This window comes from Grammomys surdaster, unplaced genomic scaffold, assembly GCF_004785775.1.
Source record: "Grammomys surdaster isolate TR1022 unplaced genomic scaffold, NIH_TR_1.0 126531, whole genome shotgun sequence".
NCBI classification, from domain to species: domain Eukaryota; kingdom Metazoa; phylum Chordata; class Mammalia; order Rodentia; family Muridae; genus Grammomys; species Grammomys surdaster.
The window spans coordinates 12,968,066-12,995,616 of record NW_021621323.1 but is presented as its reverse complement, the minus strand read 5'-3'; the positions used below and the strand labels follow the sequence as shown (position 1 = coordinate 12,995,616).

Here is a 27,551-nt window from a genome sequence, read left to right as displayed (position 1 = left end):
TCCCTGGGGGCACAGTGGGCACATGATGTCAGCTGGTCCCTGGGGGCTCAGTGGGCACATGATGTCAGCTGGTCCTGGCGCCCCCCAGTGAGCAGCATCAGCCCCGACTTTCAGAACTCTGATCTGATGTCACTTTATCCCATCCCCAGGGTGTCACAGACATGTGGAAGTCAGGCAACACTGCTCCAGAGCCCCGGTAGCTGTTCCTTTTTATGAATGGATTGAAAGCAGACCGAAAGACTTGATTGTCAATTGCCCAGCAAGTGCATAACTTTTGAAACTTTATTTTTTAAAATATGTTTCCCTTTTACTTCATTTTTTTTGTCTTGCCATGACCTCAATACTTTTCAGCAGTTGGGCATCCTTCTCGGACATGAGATGCTAGAAGCCTGGTCCATCCATGGGGAGAGCTTCTGGGTTCACCGGCTCTCTTGACCAGTGGCTCTCAACCTCCATAATGCTGCAACTCTTTAATACAGCGCCTCATGTTATGGTGACCCTCAACCATAAAGTTACTTTGTTGCTGCATCATAACTGTAATTTGCTACTGTTATGAATTGTAATGTAAAAATTGATATGTACGATATCTAATATATGACCCCATGACCCACAGGAACCACTGATCTAGACACTGTTTTTGGTTAAATTCTTTATCCCTGTGTAGGGAGCAAATAAAACAAAAACCAACAGCACATGTGAGATCTGCTTGCTTCTGGACTATTCTCCCCCGTCACTAATGGCTGATAACTACATAGACCTATAAATTCAGCAGCTATTTTTTGTTTGTTTGTTTGTTGATTTTGAGACAGGGTCTCATAGCTCAAACTGGCAATAAACTGGTCCTTCTACCTTCAAGTATATAGTATCACTGGCTGATCCAGTCAGTCAGCATGCCTGATTTACTTAGGTTTTTTTTTTTTCTTCAGATTAGTACATTCATTTTCTTTCATTGTTACATCATACTCTTTTGAGCATACTAATTTTAAGACTGAGTCTCTTTATTCTGTATGTTTTCTTTCATTTCTGAACCTTGCTTTCTCTCTTTATTGTATATAGTGTTGATCCCTCACACATATTCCCTCCCTCCCTCCCTCCCTCCCTCCTTTCTTCTTTCTTTCTTTCTTTCTTTCTTTCTTTCTTTCTTTCTTTCTTTCTTTCCTTCCTTCCTTCTTTCTTTCTTTCTTTCTTTCTTTTGTTCTTTCTTTTCTCCTTGTGAATTTCAATAGAAAGTTATCATTCACCAAGGATACTTTGCTGTGGGCTTCTCATACCCTGGTGTGTGGCTGTTCTTCCACAGCACAGTTTATACTCATGGACATCATTCTTGAGCCATTGTTGTTGTTGTTATACTGGGTGGAGAGTTCTAACTTTGTGGTTCAGACAAGTTCAAACTCCTCTCCTGCATGCGGCACAGACTTGGGATTTTTATTTACTTTGGAAAGGTTGTGCGTGTTGTCCCTAGCACAGAGCTTGAGCAGAGAGCAGGTTTCCTTGTAACTTCTTCACAGCGGCTGGGAGAGCCGCCCATGTCTTTTTCCACGGCCTGTGCAAAGCCTTAGGAATTCCACCTTTCTGCGTCTGTTCTTTACCTGTGTGACTCAGGATCCAGCCTTTGCACAGGGATTCAAACCACAATCCCTTTCCTGAGGACCGTGTTCCACTCAAACGCCTTTGGATGTGTGTTGTGAGTCAGAGTCTAAGGCTCTGACCCTGAGCGCCCACTCTATCGCAGGCACTTAAAAATCCTGACTTCACAGTTTGTACAAACAGTTTACACGTGTGTAATGGGGAAGGTTCTGCACTGGCTCAGCTCTCTATCTCTATGGAACCAGAAGTCTGCGACTTTTGCCGCTGTGGTTTGAAATGTTTGCTTGCTCATTCAGAGCGAGCTGAGCAGCAGGCTCAGGGAGTGTTCGCTTGTCTCCCTGACACCTGCTATTCTGAAATGTGTATATGTGTGTGTGTGTGTGTGTGTGTGTGTGTGTGTGTGTTTGGGGGACAGGGTCTGGACATAACATGTGGAAAATAGAAATTTAAAAAAAATGATAAAAATGTAAAACCATAAAAAAGACAAAGCTGTGGACACATCTGCCTGTCATTTAACCTCTGTTTTCATACCATATCACAGCAAATCTGTGTATACAAAACATGAGCCATCGCTCTCTTTCAAGGGCAACCTGATGGGAGCCTACATTAGAACTCTGCTGTTTCATGTAGCATCACCCGCCTGTCCCCACAAGTGAGCTCTTCACATGCCACTGTCCTTGGATACCACCAGAAACCACGTTTACTGGTAGGTTTCTCTAGTGCACCAAACCCCATTAATGCCTTAGGGACATCGAAAGTAGACATTTCCCCAGTGTTCCGCTTCCTATAGAGTTACTCTGGGAAAGTCAAGAATAAGACCCAAGCACACTTTCTATGCAGTTAGAACTTGCCAGGGTGGATGTGAGCTTTCGTGGTGCTTGGACGGTCTCAGGGCTTTATCTATGCCAGGCAAGTGGCTCTTCACAGAGCTGTACCTGGGCATTCGAAACGACAATCTCCACAATCCCACTTTCTCCGGTGCTATCTTAACTCTGTCCTTTCTACATCAGACAGTTGTCCCGTTTAGTTACTGCATAACTAAATATAGGCAGTTACTGCAGCTCCCTTTCAAAAGAAATGAAGCAAAGAAACTTTAGCCTCTTACAGACCAGAGTACTAAAATAATAGCAATAGCCGAGATTTAGGGAGAAAAAAAAAGGATTAGGGGTGGGAGGGTGAGAGATGGTCGTTTCCGAGAGGGGTGATTCGAAATTCTGTTTTCATACACTTCATTCCAGTGTTTCTAAATGTACAGATTATAAGTAATTCAAATAATTCCAGACCTGTGTGGGAGCGGCCTGTGCCGCCCCCACACCCAGCCCCCACCCTACTCATACTCTCCTTCTACGTCTTAAGTTGGCCTGTCAGCTTCAGTTTTCATTTCATTCAAAGTGACAGGGGGAAAAAAGATACTTTCAACCCTAATCAGGTACTGTACCGGTGTTCTCAATGATGAAAACCCCTCAAATTGCTTCAGTGGGCTGTCGGCTCCATTGTTGGCTTAGTCAAGTGGCCCTACAGAAAGGAGACAGGAGCGCCAAGAGAAAGGAGTCGATTTCTAATCTGCTTTTTAAAGGCTCTTGGTCAGAAGTATAGCAATTCAGATGCCCCTGTTTGAAAGCAGCGGGACAGATTTGTTAGCAGACAAAGGCTCCAATTAGTATTTTCCACACCCTTTCACAATTTTCTCTACTGCTTTTGGCTCTGAAACCCTTTACGCCAGGCCTTTGTGCCTGCCGAGAGGCGGGTGCAGGGGTAGCGCGGGCTGGGGCGGCAGAAGTGGCACCCGCCGGTGCCCGCAGGCGCCCGTGGGCGCCCGTAGAGGTCAAGTAGCCGGGAGCAAGCGGGCTGGGGACCAGCCGGCGCCAAGCGATGGAGCCCACCTGAGTTGACTGAGACCCGGGCTTGGCGGATGACCACCTGCGGGGCGATGGGCGTTGCGGGCTGCAGCTTGTGCAAGCCTTTGGCGACTTGCAGGAGTTTTCCCGAGACGTCGAGTCCATACAGGAACCGGTCCATCAAGAAGACAATAGCAGCTGCGGCAGCGCAGTCCTGGACAAGGATGGAGGCTCGCAAGGCCGCCTGCAGAAGCAGTCACAGGACATAATAAACCAGACAACACCGCAGGTCCCCAAAGAAGACCGCTCTGCACCATACCTAGCCGTCAAGATACTTCTCATTAAAACAACAACCAAGCCTGTAGCTAGGAGGAGAAGCGTACTTTAGTAAGCGAAAAAATCTTAAGAAAGAAACAATAATCAGGGAAACGTTCAATTCGCTTGATGAGATAAAAGTCTTCATAGGATTTTCCTTCTATGTCTAAAATCATACCAGTGGGAAGTGGGGCATAGACTTAAAGTATACCATTTCCCAACTCCTTCCCAGATTTCTTTCTGTTCTTCCCCCTGACTTGACTCTCATTTCCATTCTCCCTGACAACGATTTAGGTAAGATCCCGTCTGAGCAGGTGTGTGCCCCTTGTGTGAACGCATAGACATGAATTGATTCTCCGTCTTGCCTGGGCTCTTTCCCTCTCTGTCTCTCATTAATGAGATCACTCATACCAAATGTACCCTTGTACCGGTCCTGGCCTTTTCAGTTTTAGGCATCATTTTATCAGCGAGAACTTTTCACATCCAGTTCGTAACACCTACCTTCATTTATTGGATGTGCATGCACACACACACACACACACACACACGGGGGGGGGGAGAGGGGAGATTGAGAATTTTATATATGCATATAATGTGCTTTGAATCCACCCCTCACCCTCCTCCAACTTCTCCCCTCCCCACTCTTCCTTCATGAGTTCTTCTTTTTAAGAAGCTGAGTCCACTTAGTGTGCATGGGTGCAGGGCAAACCACTGGAGCACGTCCAGAGACTGCATCCCTGAAAAAAAGTCTCCGTTCCCCAACAACCATGCATTGCCAATAGGTCCTCGGCTAGCGATGGAACGTCATGATCCACTCCCTCATCCATGCTGGGATGATGGCTAGCCTGGTCACGTGCAGGTATTGTGTACAGAGTCACCGCTGCTGTGAGCTCCTATGTGTAATAGCACAGCCGTGTCCAGCAAACACTGTTTCACTGCCTATGTCCACTGCCTCTGGCTCCTACAATCCTTCTGAAGTGATCCCTGAGCTCGGTGGTAGCTGTCTCACTTTTAGGGCTGAGTACGTTGACCTGGCATTCATTTCAACTGACCTTTACTGAAGACGGAGGCCTTCCTTTTTTTTTTTTTTTTTTTTTTTTTTGGTTTGGTTTTTTCGAGACAGGGTTTCTCTGTGTAGCCCTGGCTGTCCTGGAACTCACTCTGTAGACCAGGCTAGCCTCGAACTCTCGAACTCAGAAATCCGCCTGCCTCTGCCTCCCAAGTGCTGGAATTAAAGGCGTGCGCCACCACCGCCCGGCGACGGAGGCCTTCCTAACGAAGACGGAATGATCCTGCACTGATTGGTCTGTGGCAGGAGCTGGTACAACAGACAAGAGTCTGGGCAGACCATACACATAGATTTGACATCGGCTCGATTGAATTCCTGATCCTCCCTCCTACTTCAACTTCCCAAGTGTTTTGTTCACTGATATGTGCCGTCCCACCCACCCTCATTTCATATATTTTAATTAAGAGACAGTATATTAGCTCAAAAATTAAATTTGATTTTCATTATCCTGTTAATATAGATCGCATATAAATGTTTATAGCAAAGGGAAAAACAATTGTGACTTGGAAGTGGAACATGAGAGAGAAGTGAAAACAAAGGCTGGGCTCTGTTGCTAGCATGCTTGCTGAGCACACACGAAGCCCTGGGTTTGAACCTCAACACTGCATACACTGGATGTGGTAGCCAGTGTTCAGTGTCACCTTTGGGTACATCGTACGTTAGAGGTCGACATGGGCTAGAGACCTTCTTTAAAAAAAAAAAGGAAAGGCAAAAAAATTAAAAACGTGTATTTCTATGGAAAACAGTGTCATCTATTAGAGCAGCGTTTCTCAACCTGTGGGTCACGTGACCCCTTGGAGGAGGGTGTCAAACAATTCTTTCATGGGGGCCAGCTGAGATCATCATAAAACACAGATTCATTATGATTTCTGTGATGGTTTGTATGTGCTTGGACCAGGGAGTGGGACTATTAGAAGGTGTGGCCTTGTTGGAGTAGGTGTGTCACTTTGAGTGTGGGCTTTAAGACCCTCATTGGAGCTGCCTAGGAGTCAGTATTTTGCTAGCAACTTCCAGATGAAGATGTAGAACTTTCAGCTCCTCCTTGCGCCATGCCTGTCTGGATACTGCCATGCTCCTGCCTCGATGATAATGGACTGAATCTCTGAACCTGTAAGCCAGCCCCAATTAAATGTTTTTGTTTTTGTTGGTTTTTTGAGACAGGGTTTCTCTGTGTAGTCCTGGCTGTCCTGAAACTCACTCTGTAGACCAGGCTGACCTTGAACTCAGAAATCTGCCTGCCTCTGTCTCCCAGGTGCTGGGATTAAAGGCATGCACCACCACTGCCCTAAATGTTCTTTTTAAGAGTTGCTTTGGTCATGATGTCTGTTCACAGTAGTAAAACCCTAACTAAGACAATTCATAACAGTGGCAAAATTACAGTTATAAAGTAGCAATGAAAATAATTTTATGGTTGGGGGTCATCACGACATAAACTGTATGAAAGCAGCATTAGAAAGGCTGAATCACTATGTCTTTTATCAGTGTAAGTGAGGGCATCACTAGTTTCTGCGTGTTCTGAACGGAATCCACCTGGGTCTTTTCTAGGCAATGTTGCTCCCAGATGAAGCCTGGAAAGCACTGGAAGTGATTTCTGACCTCAACAAGCTACACCCTCGGCACTGCTTGCTTCACGACACTCTAAGTCTTAACCCTTGATGTACCAAACTAGGCATCGGGCAAGCACTCTGTGGATAATTTGTCAAGTTACCACAGCAATCCTCTGACCCCCAGGCAGAGTCCATTATCAATCTCATTTACAAGAGGGAAACCTGGAGGCTCAAAGAAGTTATATTTACAAGACCTGGGCCTAGGAGCTGAGTTTGAGTGAATACAGGAGAGCCAGGTTCAGATCAACCAAGCTCCTACCCCTTAGTATTAAGAAAGCTAGCGGAGTCTGAGAGATGTCAATTACTTGATAACATGCTTGTCAGTCCCATAGATGTAGTCAGGATTGCTGTAGTTGCTGATCTATGCAGGATGTAACTCAACACGCTGAAGGAGTTCAACCCAAATTCAGAGAGTTGGGCATCTTGAAGGATCCTAGTAGCAGTTAGAGATGCTAGCAAGACAAAGGGCCAACTCTTTGGCCAAGTTGACCCCCTCTCACCAGGAAGTCTAGGTAACAAATGCAGAGTGCTCAGAGGGACATGTGCTAAGACAATTTTCTATAATGAAAACCTTGGCAAGCAAGGCACATTTATTCACATGGTGCCTACACATTAGTTATAAAGAAAAAAAATGTGGAAAAAAGTGTGGAAAAGCACAAGGTGGAGAGCCAACCCTCACTCCATGGGAGCAGAAAATCATGCTCCTGCTTGGTTGGGTTGGAAGTGAGAAATGGTGTCACCTAGCAGTGGTGACAGGATTTTAATTAAGGTTTTAAAGAACATAACAAAAACTACAGAATGCCTTTTGTTCCTCCTGGTCTAAGCTTGTAGACTAGTAAACGTCCTCTGCTCCCCTTTCTGTTCATCCTTGAATACTTTTAATTAGATTCAGGACACATCAGGGCTGAGAGATGGCCTAGCAGTCAAGAGTATGTACTGATCTCGCAGAGGACCCGGGCTTGGTTCCCATTACCACATTAGGCAGCTCACAACAGCCTGTAACTACAGTTGGAGATTCAATGACTGCATACACACACAGACACACACACACACACACACACACGCATGCATGCATGCATGCACATACACACACACACACTACATATGCACAAAATAAAAATAAGTTTTTACTTTTAGAATATCTCATAATTTTTCTCTTGTCAACACTAAGAAAAGATGCATTCTCATTGAAAGTGCCCTCTGCTAATTAAACCTTCCCAGTAACAGCTCTGCAGTGCTTTAATACTGTGCTATAGTATGCATGTTGAAACTTTCTCCTGACCCCAAAGCTTAGGTGGGAAAGATCTGGTTCTCAGGTAGAGTCCTGGAAAGTGGTAGAACACCTTTTGGAGGCAGGGCTTAGTGGGAGGTCGTCCTGGTATTGGAGGTCCATCCCTGAGGAAGATGGTGGGAGCTACCCTCACCTTTCTTTTTCTTCTGGCCAAGAGTGGAATAGTTGTTGTCCATATAAAGAATAAATTTTAAGTGTAGAACATGTCGCGCGTGCGTGCGTGCGTGTGCGTGTGCGTGTGCGTGTGCGTGTGCGTGTGCGTGTGCGTGTGCGTGTGCGTGTGCGTGTGCGTGTGTGTGTGTGTGTATCAGCATTCATGGATCAAGTAATGCTTACTAATGACAGCACAACTATTCTACTCTTTCACAGTGATGGTCTCTTGGCTCATTAACCATCAATTCCTTTACTAAGTACGGGAATGATAGTCTCTAGTTAAATTTATCTTGCTGTTCTAAGTCCTCATTGTGAAGGAGATATCAGTCCTTAGTAGAGAAAATCTCTATCTTTATCTCTCCTCCTCCTCCTCCTCCTGATCATTAGCATCTCACCTTGCCTTAGTGTTCCTTTCCTGTTACAGGGGGTCAATGACTACTGCATTTCTGGCTTCTTGTACTTTAGTTTGCTGCATGGGAGGCAAAGAGACTCTGACTGGAACATTTAGTAAGAATAACTGAGGGTCTTTGCTCATTTTCCTTTTCTATTTGAAACAAGTTGTTTAAAGAAACAAATCCTTTTCTGCTCTTCTATACTCCAAGTTTCGCCAGGCAAGCCACCCTATAGGGGATGCTCACAGGCAATTTCTGTGACTATGGATGTATATTCAATCATTCAGGCCACATGGTAGAGTAGGCCATACTCTAATATGAAGCTTTATTATCCAACCTGGTCTTTGTCAAGATTGAAGGTAACAATCTCTTAGACTAGGGAAATGGCTCAACTGGTAAGAGGCCCTGCTGTGTAAGCAGAAGCATCTGAGTCTGGATCCCAGCATCCACATAAAAGCCAGATGTGGCTAAGTTCACTTGTAACTCCAGGACAGAGTGTGAAGAGGGGACAGAGACAGGTAGATTCTGGGGGCTTCCTGATTAGACAGCCTGACTGAATGGCTAGGTTTAGGTTTAATAAAGAGACTCTGTCTCAACGGGATAAGGTACAGAGTACAATACACTATATATACATATATTAAACCACAAACACATGTGCACATGCCAATAGTTAATATTTCGTTGGCCATACTTTTGTGTTATTCCCCCCCCCTTTTTTTTCTGAATCCAGTAAAGAAAGAGAGATTATTTATTGGACACTCTCAAAGATCATGACAGTAATACTTTCTTCTAAAAGTCACTATAGTTCATGTCCCTGTCTTTGAAGTAACCATGTATTTTGCTACTTGATATCCTTCTCCAGCCCTGGCCCCACCAGAGTGCAGTAAACCTGAGAGTAGCCATGTGACACATGGCTTTGACCACGGGAAAATGAACCTCTTAAAGTCAAACTAAGACATGTAGAGAGACATTGCCTGTTGCTTCAGGATGGAAAGGAGTGCATATTTCAGTGTGTGTGTGTGTGTGTGTGTGTGTGTGTGCACCACACACATGCAGATGCCCACCAAAAGCTATAAGAGGACATCAGACCCCTTGGGACTGGAGCTACATTTGTGGGGCTCCTGATGTGGGTGCTGGGAACCAAACCCAGGTTCTCTGCAGGAGCAGACCTCACCCTCATTGATACCCCACCGCTCAGCTCCTCCCCTCCCCGGGTGAAATCTCGAAGCCACCTTCTCCTTTATCAGCCTACCTCCATTTCAGGATTAGTCACACTCTATTGTGAGCTTACTTGACTGGGCCTTCCAGCCACAATGAGAAGCAAATATAAAATGTTATTGAGCTTTTTCTTTCTCAAGTAAACTGTCACTCTGGGAACAAACATCACAACGAGGTCAGTTTGTCTCAACGTCCTAAAGCATAGGTTCAAAAGACAGAAAAGCAAGATGACAGTTTTACACATGCCCAGGTCTGTCTGATAAGGCCAGTGTCTGTAAGAGCCCTTCCTATGGGCACCATGTAAACACTGTCCTCGGGCTAGCAGCTTCGGCTACCATCTACAGGTCCCAGGGGCTGAATTTTCTCTTACTGCGGGTCCCTGGTAGTTTGCTCAGAACCACTGTCTTCATGTCACCTTGCACACTTCCCTGTATCTTAGAGGGTCCTTGGTGATGTAGTCTGACATGGCACTCCAGTACATGCTATCCCCACAGTTCTGCCTCCTTCTCCTTGGAGTCCATTTGCTTCAGGCAGTTGCAGCAGCCTCCACAACCCAGGTTTGGGGGCAGGCTGTTTTCCAGATGTGGTCCCCATTCTTTCCACATCAATTGTAGTGGGTCTTATCTTAGTGGCAACATCTATTTTCTGAAAAAATCCTCATGTTCCAGTCTGGGAACTCTGCAGTAGCCTTAAAAATTGATACTAAAAAAGGAGATGAGAGGTCAAGCAGTTTTGTTTTGTTTTGGTTTGGTTAGTTCTTTTTTTTAAAGTTACAAATCAAATGCATCAGAGCCAAATAGAAACCTGTCTCAGTTTCAATCTCTCTCAACACTTCCTCTCACAATTTTAGAGTGCAAACTTCAGTTATGCTAAAGACAGACATTTTTTAATCTTGAGAATTCGAGAGAACAAACTTAACGACTCTTCCATGGCTGAAAAGCACCATTCTGCCCCGTTTCTAAGAGTTACATTGGTTTAGATACCTAGTAGAATCATATAGCATTGGTCTATTTGTGACATCATATTTAGTGTGATTGCTTTAAGTTTCATCCTCACAGGGCAGGACAAATTCCCTCCCCTGTTGCGGGTGAGTAGTATGCTACCGTAGGTGTGCACACAGCACATGCTGTTTATCCAATCGTACATAAACACATATCCAGGTTAATTCCTGCTGGTGTAAACGGTGCCAACATCGGCACAGGTGTACATTATCTCTTTGTATTCTCATACCTTCATCTGCACATATCTACATATGTGTTTTTTCATGTGTATATGTTTATGTGTGTACAGGTGTGCAGGCATCCATGTGTCTGTGTGGAGGTCAGAGGTGGACATCCTCGGTCAGTTATCTTCCTCCTTCTTCACAACTTTATTTTTTGAGGCAGGATCTCTCACTAATTTGGAGCTGAATGACTGGTTAGATACACTGACCAGTAAGTCCCAGGGATTGTGCTCCTTCCTGCAGACTTCCTCCCTAGTTCTGAGACTGCAAGCACACACTTCTGTGACTGACTTTTTCCAAGGGTGCTGGGGATCAAAGCTCAAGTCCTCTTTAGGTCTCAAGCAGTTTGTCTTTCTGTAAGTTGTCCCTTCACAGAGCATGGGACAGCATGTTCTGTAAGGTCTGGCTTTAGAGATGAGACAAAGTCCGAGTCCGGATGTTCATAAGCTAGCTTCAAGAGAGTGAAGCTGCTTCACAGAACAAAAGTCAAGAAATCCACAAAACACCCACCATCCTATAAGCTAAAATTTACAAGACTAACACAAAGTGAAGTTACCAACTGCAAAAGAAGGAAGTTCTCTACAATCCACAGAAAGGAATCCTCAAAGGATAGGCAGTTATCACAGCTTTATTTGATAATGTTTGAGAGGGTGGAGTAAAAATTACGTATGCAAATGCAAGGTGTATAAAAAAATCATTTAAATCAAAGGTTACAAAAATATAATTCCTGGGATGACGCTACAGTTCTCTGTGGCTCATTTGTTTGTTGTGGTGTTGGGTCTCATGCCCTGCAAGGTGAGCCCTGAGTCAACAGAGGTGACTCTCTGCTTGCCTTTGTAGCCTCCTTGTGGTTTGCCCTTGCAAATGATGTAACCTCCCCAATCTGATTTCATCTCGGAAATGTAGATTGTTACTATTTGCAGTGCTGTTTCAGAACTTATGAAAACAGTCCTTCAAGTGTGGCTTCTTAATAAATGAGGTGACAGATACCATTAGGGAAAACCAACCATCAAAGTCTGTCACTCACCCACTTTCTTGTGTGACAAAATATAAACCCATGGAAAAGGCACCCCCACCCCACCTCCCACCCTGGTATAAATTGCTGTGGAATTTTCAATACTTAAAACAGAAATGACGACTTGAACCTATAAGTTTTCTTTAGGAACACGGTAAAACCTCACGTCTTTTCATCTTTTTCGTACCTTCACAGACCCTGAGGACTAACCTCTCAGAGTCTGGGAAAGAAAAAGGAAGCCGCAGTCAGTGTTCGTGGAGCAAGTGGGAAGCTCGTTCTTCCAAGGAGCCCTCCCAGCACTCTTGTGCGCATGCGCGTTACCTTTTTTTTTTCTGTCACCAACCCGGGAACCCCTCCCCCAGCACCTGTAGGCTCATTCTGCATCCCGCACGAACGCGCCATATATTTGAGCAGGGAACATTGCCTAATCTATTTTCTCCCCTTCTACTCTTAATAGATTGGAGCACAAAAGCCCGAGAGAGGGTGACCTGCCACACAAAAGGGCCTTTGAGTTTCTTGGAGAAGGAGACTTGGAGGACGATGGAAGGAATCCAAGTGGCCCTATTATTTCCACTTGCACTAATTAGACATTTTTCTGTCAGCTATTGAGCACTGCTGAGAGGCCAAACTCACTGAATTCATTTCTAAAGTGTTTACAGAAGTTTGCATCTGTTTGTGTCTCTTCAGGAGGAAAATAAGCACTTCAATAGCATTGTGCAAAATCTAAACGAAGCATCCTATTCTGGAGGCCCCGGTGTCCCTGCAGCTGCATAATTTAGCTCCGTTCAGGGTGGGGTGGGGGGCGAACCTCTCGCATCTCTATCCAAAACCTATGATGCAAAGTACAAGGACATCAAGTCAGGAGACTCTCCTCTTCGCTTTCTTTTTCTCAGCCTCTCTCCTTTGAAGTGGCAGCGTGCTGAGTCCTACGTGCAGATTTGGGTGGTGTGGTTCTTGCAGCCCCCCCTCTCTGTTTCTCCTCGCTCTTCGAGAAATTAATACCCACTTTCATTTGCTGCCAAGTGAGGGGACAGTACATTCCACAGCAGCGAGGCAGAATACATCAGACTTCTGGGAATCTCCCCACCGTCTAGGCTGGAGGGAGGAGGGTGGGAGATATTCTCCAACACGAGAAAGGGGGAATGAAAGAGGCCGGAGTGTGTGGTAGGGAAGGGACACTATGGAATCTTCCTAAGTCGCAAAATGTTCCTGGGCTGTGCACAATTAGATTAAAATGAAAGGGGACCCCTTGCCCTCCCCACACCCCCAAAATGAAAGAAAACACACACACACACACACACACACACACACACACACGACTTACAATAGAGTAGTGCTTTTGAAATGGATATTGGTTCCCACATATGAATCTTTGTTGTTTGGTGGTGGTGGCAGTAGTTTGGGGTTTTAGACCCATGACTGACTTGCCATCTCTGGGGACTCAAAATTATGATCATGTGCCATAGCAACAGAATTTCTGGGTTGCTGCGCCCCCAGCAATCTTATGCTCAGAAACAAATGACTCTTACCCCTTTATCTTTCCTCAGAGGCTGTCTTCATGGGAAGACAGAACAGACAGCAACTGTATTCTTCTTGCTGAGTGACCATGTTTAAATAAGGTACTTAGAGACGGCGAAGGGAGTTTACTAGATTCCTAAGGGGATGGGCGCACACTTGCGCACACAAAGATACACGTGCCGTCAGCCCACAAACATAGAGTTGTGTTTCCACATCTGTTTGTGGGATGGGAAATACGGGATTCTAATTGAGTTTTAGGCACAAAGGGAACTTCATGGCTAGGAAGCCGAGTCAGGTGGCGAAGGAATTAAACTCCACAATGAGATTTTGATACACAGAAGATTGAAGAAATGCTAACGAGCCCTGTCTTTTTAAGGCCCGAGGCTGTAGCCCCCTCCTCCCGGTTCTGAGCCTCAAGTTTGGGTCCCAGTTACAAGTTCAAAGCCATGACACACCGTTCACAGCAACGACAATGGCAGCTGCTCTCAAGGGGCTGGGCGAGGGGGTCTCCGCGCCATCTGGCACTGCGATTGGCTGGAGCGGTGTGAAGGGAAATTATTGTCGCATAACAATTTGGAGGATGGCGATAAAGGGAAGGAGGAGGTGTAAGTGGGGAGGGGCAGGCTCTGAGGCGAGGACTTGGCAAAATAAACAAATGAAAAGTGAAGGATGCTGGCACCAGAGTGTGTCAAGGCAACAGTAGGGGTAAGCATAGAACCCATCAAAGCAGACTACCGAAGGTTAAGTGAAGACCAAACCTGGTATGCTCCACGTTCGGCCACCTACTAAATGAGGGAAAAAAAAAACCCCAGACACATCTATGCCCAGGCCCGGTCAACAGTCACGAAATTTCTATTTTACCGATGGAAGATGTAGATTCACGGGAACCAGTCCTGAGATCTTTTCCATCTCACAGGACCTAGAGAGAACGAATTGGTCTGCCCCTCCCCCACCACTTCCTCTGCTCAGATCTGCAGTAGATGGCTTTGGTTGATCATTAAAGGGAAAATAAAAAAAAAAAGTATAAAAATAGGCAACCCTGCTACCACCTGTGTCTTCTGAGATCTGCAGAGGCTGTTTGACTCTGGACTCTTAGGTGTCTTGAGTCCAGATATCAATGTGGTCAGTTCAATAACCACATCAATGACTCATCACTGGTCTCACTTGCCCACAACCTCTTTGTCTTGGATGATCTTGTTTTATGTCGACTTGGGACTCTATACTAAGTCTTCACTGTCAAAAAGGCTTTTGCCATTCAATGCCTTGATTTTAGATCTTTAGAACCTTTGCTCTTTATATGTTGCCCAGCGTGTAGCCTTTAGATATAGTAACAGAAAATGTACTGAGACAAGCTTGCCATTTTGACAGCGAGGTGCTTAACGCCCATAGAGAAGGTGCCTTCTGACCTGTTTTCCATGGTTTTTTTTCCCAGTGGTGTGGAATTCAAGAGTCATCTCATCTCTTTCTCTTTCCCTCCTCACTTCCAAACTTTCTTTATCCCATAGCTCTCACCTTCAGCACTACTAACCACATTCTCTTAAGGTTGCCAATAAAGTCCAAGTCCAACGGACGGACGCCTTCTGATCTTCATTTCATTCACGCTCTCAGAGGTAGGTGGGCGTGCACACAAAAATAAATGTAAAGTGTAGAATTTAGATCTATAAATTCGAATGAGTTGTTCTGACATAGCGCCTCTTACTGCTTCACTTCACCTAGTTCATCTGACGCCTATCATTTCTTCCTCTCCTCTAGCCTCTTGGCTTTGCCTCTAGAACAAGCCAAGTGTGAGCAGTGAGCACGTGTACTGGCTCCTCCCCTCCTGCATGGCTGTTGCTCTGGTTGTCAGCACAATACCAATTCAACCCTCAACTCCCATCACTCTTTCTAGAAAGGCTTCCCTAAAGCTCTTTAAAGAATTCACAGGCTTCAATAAAGCCTTTAAAGAATCCGCAGCACTCATTGTCCCGTGACTGCTGTTTTGACCTTCATAGCCCCGACCGCTCTCCAATATTCAGTAATATAGCATTAGTGATATCAATTATGATTGTTATCAGTTATGAGTAATATCACTGATAGCATTTATCTCCTTATCTTCCCACAGGAAACTCCTAAATCTCATGGAATGTAACGCCAGGTACTTTGGTTGCTCATGGCTACATTGCCAATACTTGAAGAGAAGCTGAAAGTGCTAAAAGGTGACTTGGCTGTTTGGCTGATTTGGTTATTTTCACATATGTAAGGATGGCTAGCCAGAGATATCACAGATTTTAGGCCATAATTTCTTTGTTATATGGGAAAAAAGTAGAAAAAAAATACCTGTGGACCAAAAATTTAGGAACTAGAATGGAACTGAGAAATTAGTGAAGATTGAAGCATATAAAAGGAAAGACAGAATAGATTTGTTTTTTCAAGGTAGACACTTATAAAAATAGGCTTTTGAGGGCTAGGGATATGGATTCTGTGTGAGAGAGCGTGTCTAGCACGTGTAAGACCTGGGTACAACCCCCAGCATACAATAAAAAGGGAAATAAGTAAATAAAGAACAGCAGGGCTGTACCCTGGCCTGGGTTCTGTTCTAGTTTCTGTCCTGGCTTTTATCATTGGTTAGGAAGTCCCAACAATGTTTATTTATTATGTTAATGTGGAGCATCTAGGTTAGGGTTTCTGTGAGTACACCTCCTGGTCTTCAGGAAAATTCTACTGAGATCTCGCCACTGGAAATAACCATATAGAAAATAAAATCAAAGGTCCATCATCAGCTAACAAAAAATGCTTTGCTGAGAACAGAATTGATTTGTGCAGAACCATAGTTAGCTTCTGTAATCGGCTTGACATACCAGGGAAGAGTTAGCTGCAGTTACAGATTTGCTTCCTTCAGATGGGCGATAGGGCTTGTCTGTGGGGCACTTTCTGGATTACTGATTAATATAGGAGAACCCAGCCCACTATGGGTGGTACCATCCCTAGGCAGGATGATGGTCTGGGTTGTAGATGAAAGCTAGCTGAGCAAGCCAGGGGGAGTAAGATCCTAAGCATCGTTCTTCTGTGGTCAGTGCTTCAGTTTCTGCCTTGATCTCCTGCCCTGGCTTCTCCCTATAACAGACTCTGAGGTATAAGACAACTAAATGCTTCTCTCTCCACATTGATTTTAGTTAGAGTGTTTTAAATCACAGCAACAGAAACCAAAGTAGAGCAGATGATGAACTGAAATCTCAACATGCATGTATATGTATATATATATATACATATACATATACACATACACATACACATACACATATACATATACATATATATATATATATGACAAAGGTCGCACTGGCAATACCATTTTCAAGTACGGAGTCATTAAAGACAGAACTTAAGGCTTCTATTGTAATGCTGAAGAGTGTCTAGCCTAGTGTTGGGCCCCTCTCAGTTTCTCATTCCTTTGGCCTTGGAGATCATCCCTCCCACATTTTATGATATATATAAACGGCTTTTCTGATCCCAAGCTCTGCTGGAGCCGTGGGGAGCAGTGCAACATGGCCAAGTCCAAGAACCACACCACACACAACCAGTCCTGCAAACGACACAGAAATGGCATCAAGAAACCCCAGGCACAAAGATACGAATCTCTTAAGGGGGCTGACCCCCAGTTCCTGAGGAACATGCGCTTTGTCAAGAAGCACAAGAAAGGCCTGGAGAAGATTCAGGCCAACAATTCAATGGCAGTCCGTGCACGCACAGAGGCCATCAAGGCCCCAGTAAAGCCCAAGTAAGTTAAGACCAAGATACCAAAGGGCCCCAGCCGCAAACTCAGCCTTCTGACTTTCATCGCTCACCCCAAGCTTGGGAAGCAGATTCGAAGCTACATGGCCAAGGGGTGTAGGTTCTGCCAACCAAAGCCCAAGGTTCAAACCAAGGCAGAGGCCAAAGCTCCAGCTAAGGCCTAGGCTTCAGCTCCAGCCCAGGCTCCCGAAGGTGCCCAGGCCCCTGTGAAGGCCTCATAGAAAAGGCTCCTGCCAATGTGAAGACAGATGGACTGCTGGGACACACCAACTATACACTATTAGCAGATGACCAGTGTCTTATGCTATTTTTACAAATCAACTTGAGGCAAGAAAAAAAATGATCTAATGCCAGCGTTTCAAACAATAATCTAATATTTTGACTTTAAGTTTAGGATTGTGACCCAACGTTGGCTGTATTTCCAAGAGGGCGTTTCCTAATGAAGATGATGTCTTTCTCTCCCAGAACCCAGTCTCTCCACCTCACTCCATGAAGATGCATGGAAACAGACCAAAAGGAAAGAAACTTCCTATCTCATTTGTAATCCAGTGTGACTGACCAAGGGATGGTGGCATTTTGTTGTTGATTTTGTTTTGTTTTGTTTTGTTTTATCTCCTGAGAACTACGTCTATCCCACATGAATAGTAAGTACCAGGGTCAGGACAAGGAAATGTCAGGCTTTCCTCATAGACAGTCTAGCAGATAATCCAGGGCACTGGATAAACAGACTCAACTAGCTAGTATCTGTTAGTGCACTGCTGTGGAAGGGACAGTCTGCTCGTGGGAATCTTGCCACTGAGGTTCTCCCGTAGATACCACATTAGTGATAAGTGTTTCCTTTAATAATAATATAATTAATAATGATGATGATGATGGTGATGATGGTACTGACTGAAAAGACCGTGACTTCACACTGTTAGGTTCACAGACATGATCCTGGATGTTCAGTTGCTTGCAGTCTTTAGAAGATGGCCTGCATGCTCGGATCTATCATTGTGATATCAAGCAATTGATGTCAAACGTATTTTCACTCCTTACAGCATTATTCTGTGAGAGGATTGGTTGCTCCGATCTTGGCCTCTGTATGCCTGGCCGCTTGACTACAAAAGTCCTATCTAGGAGGCTGGACAGACACTCAGCTGAGTCGAGTGCACAGTCTTCAAGAGGACCATGATTAAGTACAAGCACTCATGCTAGAGTATGTAACCCTGGTTCCAGGGAATCTGACACCTTCCATGCTCTGTAGACACTGCATGCACATGGTAGCCACACACATGCAGACAAAACACCCATATGTGTGCAAGTAGAAAAAGAAAAAATTTCTATTTGACTCCAAGCTGTGTCTTCTTGTCAATCAAGTAGTGGTGATTCCATTCCTCAAATGTGAGGTGCTTGCTAGCCACTCATTTAATAAAAAACAAAAACAAAAACAAACCAACCAACCAAACAAACAAACAAAACCAAACCTGCAGAGTGCTTCTGTTGTTGCTGTTTTTCCGGATGAAGGAAGTGGAAACCACAGTGTCCTCCATGCTAACAGCAGGCAGCACCATATTGAATGTTAGTAGTCAAAAATTCCAGGTCCACTCTTCTGTCATAAACTATCCAGACCTGCTTTGTCATTGTTACCTCAAACATGCAGAAGCACAGCGGTAGATATATTCCACAACAGAATTGCTATGCCTTCCCTTAGAAGCCCTTAGTGTGGCTGTTTTTCCAATGTTTATGTTGTTGCAGAATGATTTCTCACAGCTAATGGATGGACTAAGCATAGCTGAGCATAGCTGGCCCTACCTATCTTTGGATGTAATTTTTCAATAATGATAGCAATTAAAGCCAAATATACACTGAAATAAACTATCCCAGCTACATTTTCCAAGTAGAGCGCTAATCAAGATTTTTGTAACTAAATATAGCCAATCACAATGTTGACATGAACAAAAAGATGCTTATACCAGTAACACAACCATAAAAATGACTTTTAGATACCGGTTTAGTCTTTGTCTCAGTTTTAACTTTACTTAGCTTATAGAAATCTATATAACAAAACAAACAGGGCATGCGCATAATTAAATAAGTAAGCCAATTAGTCAGTATCTGAGAGGCAGGGGGATCACAACTTTAAAGAGCCAGTGTGTGTCTGATAGAGGGCATTGTTTTCCTCAAAGTGTGTATATTATAAATGTGTCATATCATTGGAGTTCTTGTCATAGAACTTATTCAAAACTTTTTACTGATGGTAGTGAGACACAGCAGTGCAAGCCTAGAATTCCATCATTTGTAGGCAATAAAGTGAGATTTCACCTTGAAACCCAAACCAAAACACACACGCACACACGTGCATGTGTATGTGTATGTGCACACCCCACACATGGGGTAGGGGATGGTAGGGAGAGAGAAATAAATTCTTACTCATAGGATGAGAAGTTAACAGTACAGGTAATTAATTCATCATGAATCCCTTAATGGGAACATGGAAATCCCTGTTGTACTGTATAAAATTCCAAAAAAAAGAAAAAAGAAAAAAGAAAGAACATTTGTTTTCCTCTGTGTGTGGGAGGCAAGCTTGCTCTATGAGTAGGCAGGTAACAGGGCATGATGGGTAGGGGATGCAGGGACAGGGTACCAAGGGAGCCATAGGCTGCATTTCCATCTTAACTGCACTTGACATTTTGCTTGGAGCATCTTTCTAGCTCAGGAAGCCAAGTGCCTCACCTCATCTGCAAAACGGACCTAAGAAGTCCCACTCTGCAGGGTTTCCATCAGGAAATACGTTGTAAAGACCGTCAGCTTGGTCGTATGAAATCCAGTGTTCGATATGTTGATGCACAAAGGTGACGCTTTCGTTGGCTTCAGCCTGCGTAAACATGCTAGATGAATGGAGATATTGCTTAAGCTCCTTCCAAAGCTCCTCACCACACAGACTCTGAGAGGTGGCGTTGGTTGGCCTGCCTACAAGGGTGGGTGGACACACTCCTCGGATGATGTGTTTTCTGAAGGTCGCCTCTTTGTGCGGCGCTGGACCTTGCTCATTTTCTGCTACCGCTTAGCACCGCGCAGCTCTGCCCACATGTCTGAGCTGTATCCATCCCTCCAGGACTTGGCTGGGTTTCTGCCCTCATTATGAGGACATGAAATTCACACTGTAGGGTGAGCCCTCCTCATCAAAGGGATAACTTGCATGCCTGATTCTGTGGCAACCAGAGTTTTGCTGATAGAATATTAAAGACAAGCCACACCATTTTAATTTACCTTCCATTGAAACTTGAGAGCACTTTATTAAAAGCCCAGCCCCCACCCCTTGGCAGAGTTTTAGAGCAGGGTTTAAATCCTCAGTGGATTTCGTCATACTCTTTTTTTCTAAGTTCTGAAAATACATATGCTTTCAGACTGCTATTTCTCTTTCATAGTCCCATTATCTTGGTATCTCCTTTTAATTTCTTCAATAACTTGTTATTTATAAATAATAAATAAATTATTTAGTTCTTTCCTGACTTCATTTTACAGCAAGAACCAGAATACTTAGTAGAAAAAAAAATAAAGGTCAAAAAATTAAAATTTAATTTATTTTTATTTGTGTGTGTGTGTGTGTGTGAACATAACTGGCAAGTACACACTAATGTACATGTGTGGAAGTCAGAGGGCAACTTGTGGGAGTTTGAATCAAAAACTCAGGTCATCAGGCTTGTCCCCCAAGAGTCAATTTTTGTAGGATGAACCATCTCATCTGCCCAGAAACTATAGTTTTAAATGCTGGTGGTTAGCTTTTATAAATTTCTTCTAAAATCAATTCTGTTCTAAAACCAGAAAGACAGAAGGCCTTGTTACTGTCAGCAGGGAGAACTGGAGTACATTAAAAAAAAAGTCTATTCCAGGCTGAACATCAGCTCTGTCTGTGAAGACAGGGAAATGCCTGGCGCAGGCTGACAGCCTGATGTCGCTGCTGCCCTGCCACTTCTACCAGTTGGTCTGGTGACAATGTGGGCACTTAATCTTTCTGTGTTTTACTTTCCTCAGTGATCCAACAATGGACTTAAACTACAGGGTCTCCAACTCACTTCCTCCTCCTCCTCCTCTTCTTCCTCCTCTTCTTCCTCTTCTTCCTCCTCCTTTTCCTCTTCTTCCTTCTCCTCCTCTTCCTCCTCCTCTTTTTCTTCTTTTCTTTTTAGATTTATTTAATGTATATGAGTACACTGTAGCTGTCTTCAGACACACCAAAAGAGAGCATCAGATCCCATTACAGATGGTTGTGAGCCATCATATGGTGGCTGGAAATTGAACTCAAGACCTCCGGAAGAGCACTCAGTGCTCTTGACCGATTACCCATTCTCCAGCCCCCCACCACCACTTTTTTGATAAGGAAATGACTGATAAAAGTATCCCACACCTGTATTCGTTCACAAGAGTATGAGTGAGTCCCTGTGGTTGCACAGTGATCTCTGAAGGTACACAGCGGAATAGTGAGACTCAGCCTGTAGCAAGCCACCTACCATGACAAGAAAAGAAAAAGACAGAAATTAAAATGCTGGGCTGCTATTTTATTTGGTGACAAGAGGCGTTGCCAGAGTCAGCTGGGACTTAGTCTCTCCATTGGTGGGACAATGCTCAACTCAGTGTTTCATGTAACTGCTAAGTAAGTGGGAGAGGTGTGCTTATGTATATTTGAGCCTACCTGGAGTTAAGGATACCTGATTAACAAGTCCTCACCCCCTTTCTCCTCTCTTCTCTTTCCATCTTTTACTACAGCAAGAGATGCTTGCTGTGGGGAATCAAGGCAATATAAGTAACGAGGAACCCCTCCATATAAATGAAATGTCCATTTGCATGTCGTAAGAAGATTTTTCTCATGTGTATTCTCAAACACAAACTCCCCCATTTCAATTAATAATATACACAGCAAATAGGACTACCCTCTTCAATTATTTACTTCCTATCAAGAAGCCTGTAAAGAAAGCATTTATTCAAATACTTTCCATTTCTGAGGAGAGATATGGCTGTTATACCCTTGTCCACTGTCCAGGCAATTGTGTGGAGGCTACACAGGATAACCTCATACGCTTGCCACATACATGCATGTCAAATACCACTCCACAGGAATCGTATGTGTAACATACACTCATTCATTCATTCATTCATTCATTCATTCATTTATTCAATGGGCTAATGAGATGGCTCAGATGTTAAAGGTGCTTGCTACCAAGCCTGAGGCTCCAAGTTCTACCTATAGATTCCACATGATGGAAAGAGAGAATCAATGATGTTTATTGTGAAAATATCAGAGATATAAATGTCAGGAAAAGCAAGGCATGACAAGCAGGGCCCCTGTTGTCATTCGGAGAGAGAGATAACAATGAAAGAAGTTCCTCCAGCAAATGCAAGCACACAGTGGCACAGTAGTAGAATATGTGACCAGAGAGTGTGAATCCAGTCATGAAAGTGAGAGACAGCTTCTGTGACAAATAAACCCAAGGATGGCACATGAGGCATATATGGACTCATATCGAAGGCAGCGGTGTGTTGTAGGAGTGGATAACAGCTGTGGGCGTGGAATAACCGCTGTAAGAGTGTGGGAGGAAAGGAGGCCTGTGGGCAGCAAGGCCTGCATCCCGTGGGCTGCAGGCCTTGTAACACTGGGTAGTCTCTAGGTAGACTGAGGTGGTACAACCAGGTTTTTAGCCTGCAAATTGTGCTCTTCATGGGAAAGGGTGTGGAGCTGGAGACATGAGGGACAACTCAGGAATCAACGGCAGGGACCTTGCCAAGGTATGATGGCAGCTTGGGCAGGGAGGTGCTAAAGTTCAAAGGATTTCCTTTAATTTTGTGTGTGGTGGCTATTCTCAGTGCATTGGAGTCAGGACATGGGGCCTGATGGGAAGTGACTGGGCCATGCAGTCTTGATTATCCCAGTGTCAGTGAATTAGTTATATTGAGAGAGGACTGACTTTCTCATTCCCAACCTCTCTTACTCTTTCACTTCTGCCAAGAGGTAACAGCATGAAGGCCTTCTCTAGATGCTACTCTCTTGGATGTCTCAGCCTCCAGCACTATGAGCCAAAAAGATTCATGTTCTTTATGAATTATCCAGCCTCAGGGATTCCACTGTATTATGATACCACAAAGAAGACTTAGATATTAATAATGGTAGAAGGGAATTAGTGAGATATTTATAAGCAAAAGCTACTGGCAGGCAAGACAGCAGAAAATGACTGAAGTTTTCAGTGTGTTACTGAGTGGCAGGCGGTGCCATTCACTTCAGTCTAGACAAGAACTCTATCTGGAAGCTGAGCAGAGGAGGTCTGTGTGTCTGAGATGTCTAGAAGATGTCCGAGAAGTCAAGGAAACATACACAGCTCTGTGTCCAGTGCCCTTTCACTCAGGAAATCATCCCAAGACCTTTGTGCTTGAGGATGGAAAGCTGTCACGGGGCTCGACACCCACATGCAACTGGCTAGCACTTGCTATTGCGATGGCTATTTGTGGTTGTCACCTTCGCTACATCTGGAATTAACTAAAACCCAAACATGGAGTGCCACGCCTGTGAGGTCCTTGTGCTTAATTAGAAGAGGGAAGATCCACTACAAGGTGGGAAGACCATCTGGATCTCTGAGATGAAAAGACATACCTTAAATCCAGATCTTGTGAGGTGGGAAAAAAATTCATCTCTAATGGGCCATGTTTTCTGCTGGAAGCCTACGTAAGGACACGGAAGAAGGAAGCTTTTGTCCTTTGCTTGCTTGCTTTCACCTTGCTAGCAAGTACTTGGCATTCCTTCTAAGCTCTGCCCAACAGTTACCAGGTAACAGCCAAGTAGGCCTGGCTTTCCATAAAAAGGGCTGTTTGGCTCCTCCTTGCTCTCTTACTCCCTCTGCCCCTTCCCTCTCTCTAATGCTCTTTTCTCCGTGACTCTTTTCTCCCTCCCTCTCTCCCCTTCCCCTCCCCTCTTCCTCTATCTCCACGTGATTCCGGCCAGCCCCTCCTCGTTCCCTTCCTCCTCTTCCTCCTCTTCCCCCCCCTTCCCTTCTCAACTCCCCTCCCCACGCCCTAAATAAACTCTATTCTATACTATGGCTGGTATTTCGGGAGGGAAGGGATGAGCCAGCCGAGGTACCCCTCCCACTTCACCAGACTGTGCTCTACCAAACATATCCTGGCTTCTTTTTATAAAACACAACAGCAAGTCCATTCTTTTAATGATATTAGAGCCCATTTCCTCCAGATTCCAGCAGCATATGCTGAAGACCAGCTGAGACATCCAGCCTCATGAACTGAACAACTACTGGATTCGTGGACCTTGTGTTCATAGGCAGCCAGCCACTGTTAGACTAATTGGACCACAGCCATATATATATATATATGTGTCTGTGTGTGTGTGTGTGTGTGTGTGTGTGTGTATGTGTGTATGTGTGTCTGTGTCTGCGTGTGTCTGTGTGTGTATATGTGTGTGTAGAAGAAATGTGTGTGTGTATACACACATACATACATGTTTAGATTTCTGTTAAATTAGTTCTGTTACTCTACTGAACCCTGAGTACTAACAGAGCTATTGTCTATATGTTTGTGCATGTTATTTTGCTTTGTTGAAATGTTGAAGTTTTGAGGGTTAGACCCAGGGCCTTCTGTATCCTAGGCAAGCAGTCTACCACCCAGCTATAAAGCCCAGCCAGCATGAGCCCCAAATCTAATTCTCCACTTCTGAGATGTGCACCCTCCTGATCAGACTTAACATTTACCATTTGTTGACTGGCGCGGGTTCTTTCGAAGCCTACCCTTTTGTTTTCAGATCATGGAGATGACCAGGAGGGCCTGAGTCAGCGAGAGCGTGTGGCATGGGAGGCTCTGGGTAATGGCTACCTCCAGCCTATGGTATCTCAGAATCTAAGAGGGCAGCCTGGGTCTGCAGGAAACCATGAACGGAAAGAGCAGAGATGTCCATATGATGAGGGCAACTCATAGTCCTGGCTCTGTTATGAAACTTCTCTGAGTGTTCATTTTCTTAACCGTGAGAGAGAGACTAATATGACAGACAGAAGACTATCTATTGGTCCTTGTACAGATTAGGTATTTGGTAAGTGGAAGTAACCATTTTAACTTGCATGCTTTGGGCAAGGGCTACTCTCTCACTTCATTCTAATAGGAGAACAACTTGGCTTTTCGCCACCTTTCACCTTTATTTTTTAATATATAAAATTATTTAATATAATATACTTAATAAATTAATAATTTACTTACTATATGTAATTTATTTTTTATTTAATGTTCATTGGTGTTTTGTATGTCCATGTGAGGGCATCAGGAACCTGGAACTGGAGTTCCAGATAGGTGTGAACTGCCATGTGACTTCTGGGAGTTCCCGGGTCCTCCGGAAGAGCAATCAGTGCTCTTAACCACTGAACCATCTCTCCAGCCCCTCGCCTTCACCTTTCAGTGTTCAATACCAAGCATCCAGCACATGGTGACACTCTGAGGTTTGGTAGAGAAGGTGGGTGAAGTCATAGTTTATCACTACTTATCCCCCCCTGTACAAATGAAAAAAGTTTTCATCATTAAAGTCCAAACCACATAGTTAAAGTTGGAAAACTAATTCTAGAAAATCACTGCTGAACAGACAATAATCTACATGTTGTCCCCTAGTAGGAAAGCTGGCGACAGGAACAAACTAGTTGAGTTAGTTTTAAGAATATCTTTAAACAGGAGAGTATTTATGGGTGAGGCTGTCTTGTTCCCACTGGTGGTATCTTGCCCTCTAAGCTCACTACTGCGCCTTACATTGTCTTTCTTGTATCTGGCATTTCATTTTCTAATCAATTTATAGTTTGATTTCTTTTACCCACCTCATTTCTCTTTTTTCCTGATTTTCAAATATTTTATTACATAGTCTTTCATGGCACCGTCCCAGGAGTAACAGAAAACATTATTTCCAGTTCCTAAACCACATCCTAAAAAATATACATTTGTATTTATATATTTATATCAACACTCCACCCCTAACCTATAATTCCACCTCCTATTGTAGGCCTTTTGGTTAAAGCAGGAAACTATTCTCTTAGGTAAGACAATATATGTGGAAGCTAAATGAAATGTTGGTTAGAGTAACTGGGAACAGTTTGTCTGTGGGACAGAGAGGAAGGGCTAGGTCTAGCCAAGTCAGGGGTATCAGTTGGGGTCCATCGAAGGGGGAGGGCAGCGTATAAAAAGGTAGCACCAAGAAGGTAGGCTCTGGTATCCTTGACCCTTCAGGAGATGGCCTTTGCCTCAGGAAGGAAGGCCTCTCAGTATTTTACCAGCTGCTGCTGGGAATGTAGGAGCCTCTCCAGCTACTTGATCACGTGGTTTTTGAAGTCCTTGGATTTCTCTTTATCAAATCGTGTCACTTCCTTTTGGACAACTGTTGAAATCCTTTCAAAGTCCCTTTCATACTGAGTCCACCCGAGATTCCCACTCTGCAATCTCCTCCTTAGCCTGCTGCAGGTTTTCAGGCTTGTTGGCCCACAGCAGCCGAGCCTCAGACTCCCGCTTCCTCTGAAGCGTGACTTGAGCATCCTGCCAGTGCTGCTGTGTCTTCGGGCGCTGATCGAAGGCAGCTCGGACAATAGCCAGAAGGCAAGGCGAATATCGTCACTCAGGAGCTCAGCAAGAGGAAGAAGTCCTTGTTGGCAAGTTCCTGGTGGAGCTGCTCGATCGTTTTCTTCCACCTCAGCCAGTCGGGAGCTTGCTCGAGACAGTGCTGTGTTGTCCTCGGAGCTCCCAGGCATGGCTAGACTCTTGGCATATAGGGCTGTGTTCAGCGCTAGCTCTTCCTATGGTTGACTAGAGTCTCTACCACAGCGTGCAGCTTCGGTAGGCGCTACTCCTCACACTCTACCTCCTGGAGCTTCTCCTCGAACCAAATGTCTGATTCATTCATCTTGATGGCCATTTTGCTGACTGCATCTGTAGCTTTGTTGAACATCTTAAGGAGACCAGTGCCACTCAAAGCCTGCGTACCCACAGCTCGAGGCAGCTCTTCTTTTTCCAAAAACTTCCTGACATCTGGGTCCTGTAACATGGTAGGATGATTCACAATTCTCTGAGGGTACCTTTCCAAAGCAGCCCTCCATTTCTCAAGAAATTCTGCAGAAGAAGAATCTTCCTTCCCAACCTTCACCTTTGTCCTTCCTATTGGGATCTCCTCAGGTGGAGGAGGGACAGTGAAACCATTCTGGGAGTTCTTCTCTGAAAGCTTCTCATACAGACCCAGAAAGTCACTGAATCTTCTCTTCACTGCAAACTGCTTACCTCTGAACAGCGGTAAGCTCGTCTGTGTAGTGACTTTGTCAGCTACACTAAGCATTCATACATCCTCCATCTTCTCAGGATCAGTGATACCAACTGTCAAATCAACCTGATCCTCCTGTTCTTCCTCCTCCAGTCTCACCTCCTCATAGTTTGGCTGTGGTTTGGGAGAATTTGTGGCTTCTTGTGGAGGATGAGAAATAAGTGTTTGCCTGGTGTTATCTTCTGGTTATTCTGTGTGCTGTCCAGGGATAGTTCTACTGTGGCATAGGTTCAGAGGTTC

The 27,551-nt window shown here is 44.5% G+C and overlaps 1 protein-coding gene and 2 pseudogenes across 1 annotated transcript in view; 1 reads left to right on the top strand and 2 right to left on the bottom strand.

Annotated features, from left to right (window-relative positions):
• Alpk1 (alpha kinase 1) overlaps positions 1 to 27,551 on the bottom strand; it is a 101,574-nt gene that overhangs the window by 18,706 nt on the left and 55,317 nt on the right. The window contains exon 4 of the mRNA XM_028760479.1: positions 3,471 to 3,669. Coding sequence (XP_028616312.1) covers positions 3,471 to 3,669 — 199 coding nt within the window. The remainder of the gene's footprint in view (positions 1 to 3,470; positions 3,670 to 27,551) is intronic.
• Positions 16,750 to 17,217, top strand: LOC114614829 (annotated as a pseudogene).
• LOC114614831 lies at positions 26,094 to 27,538 on the bottom strand (annotated as a pseudogene).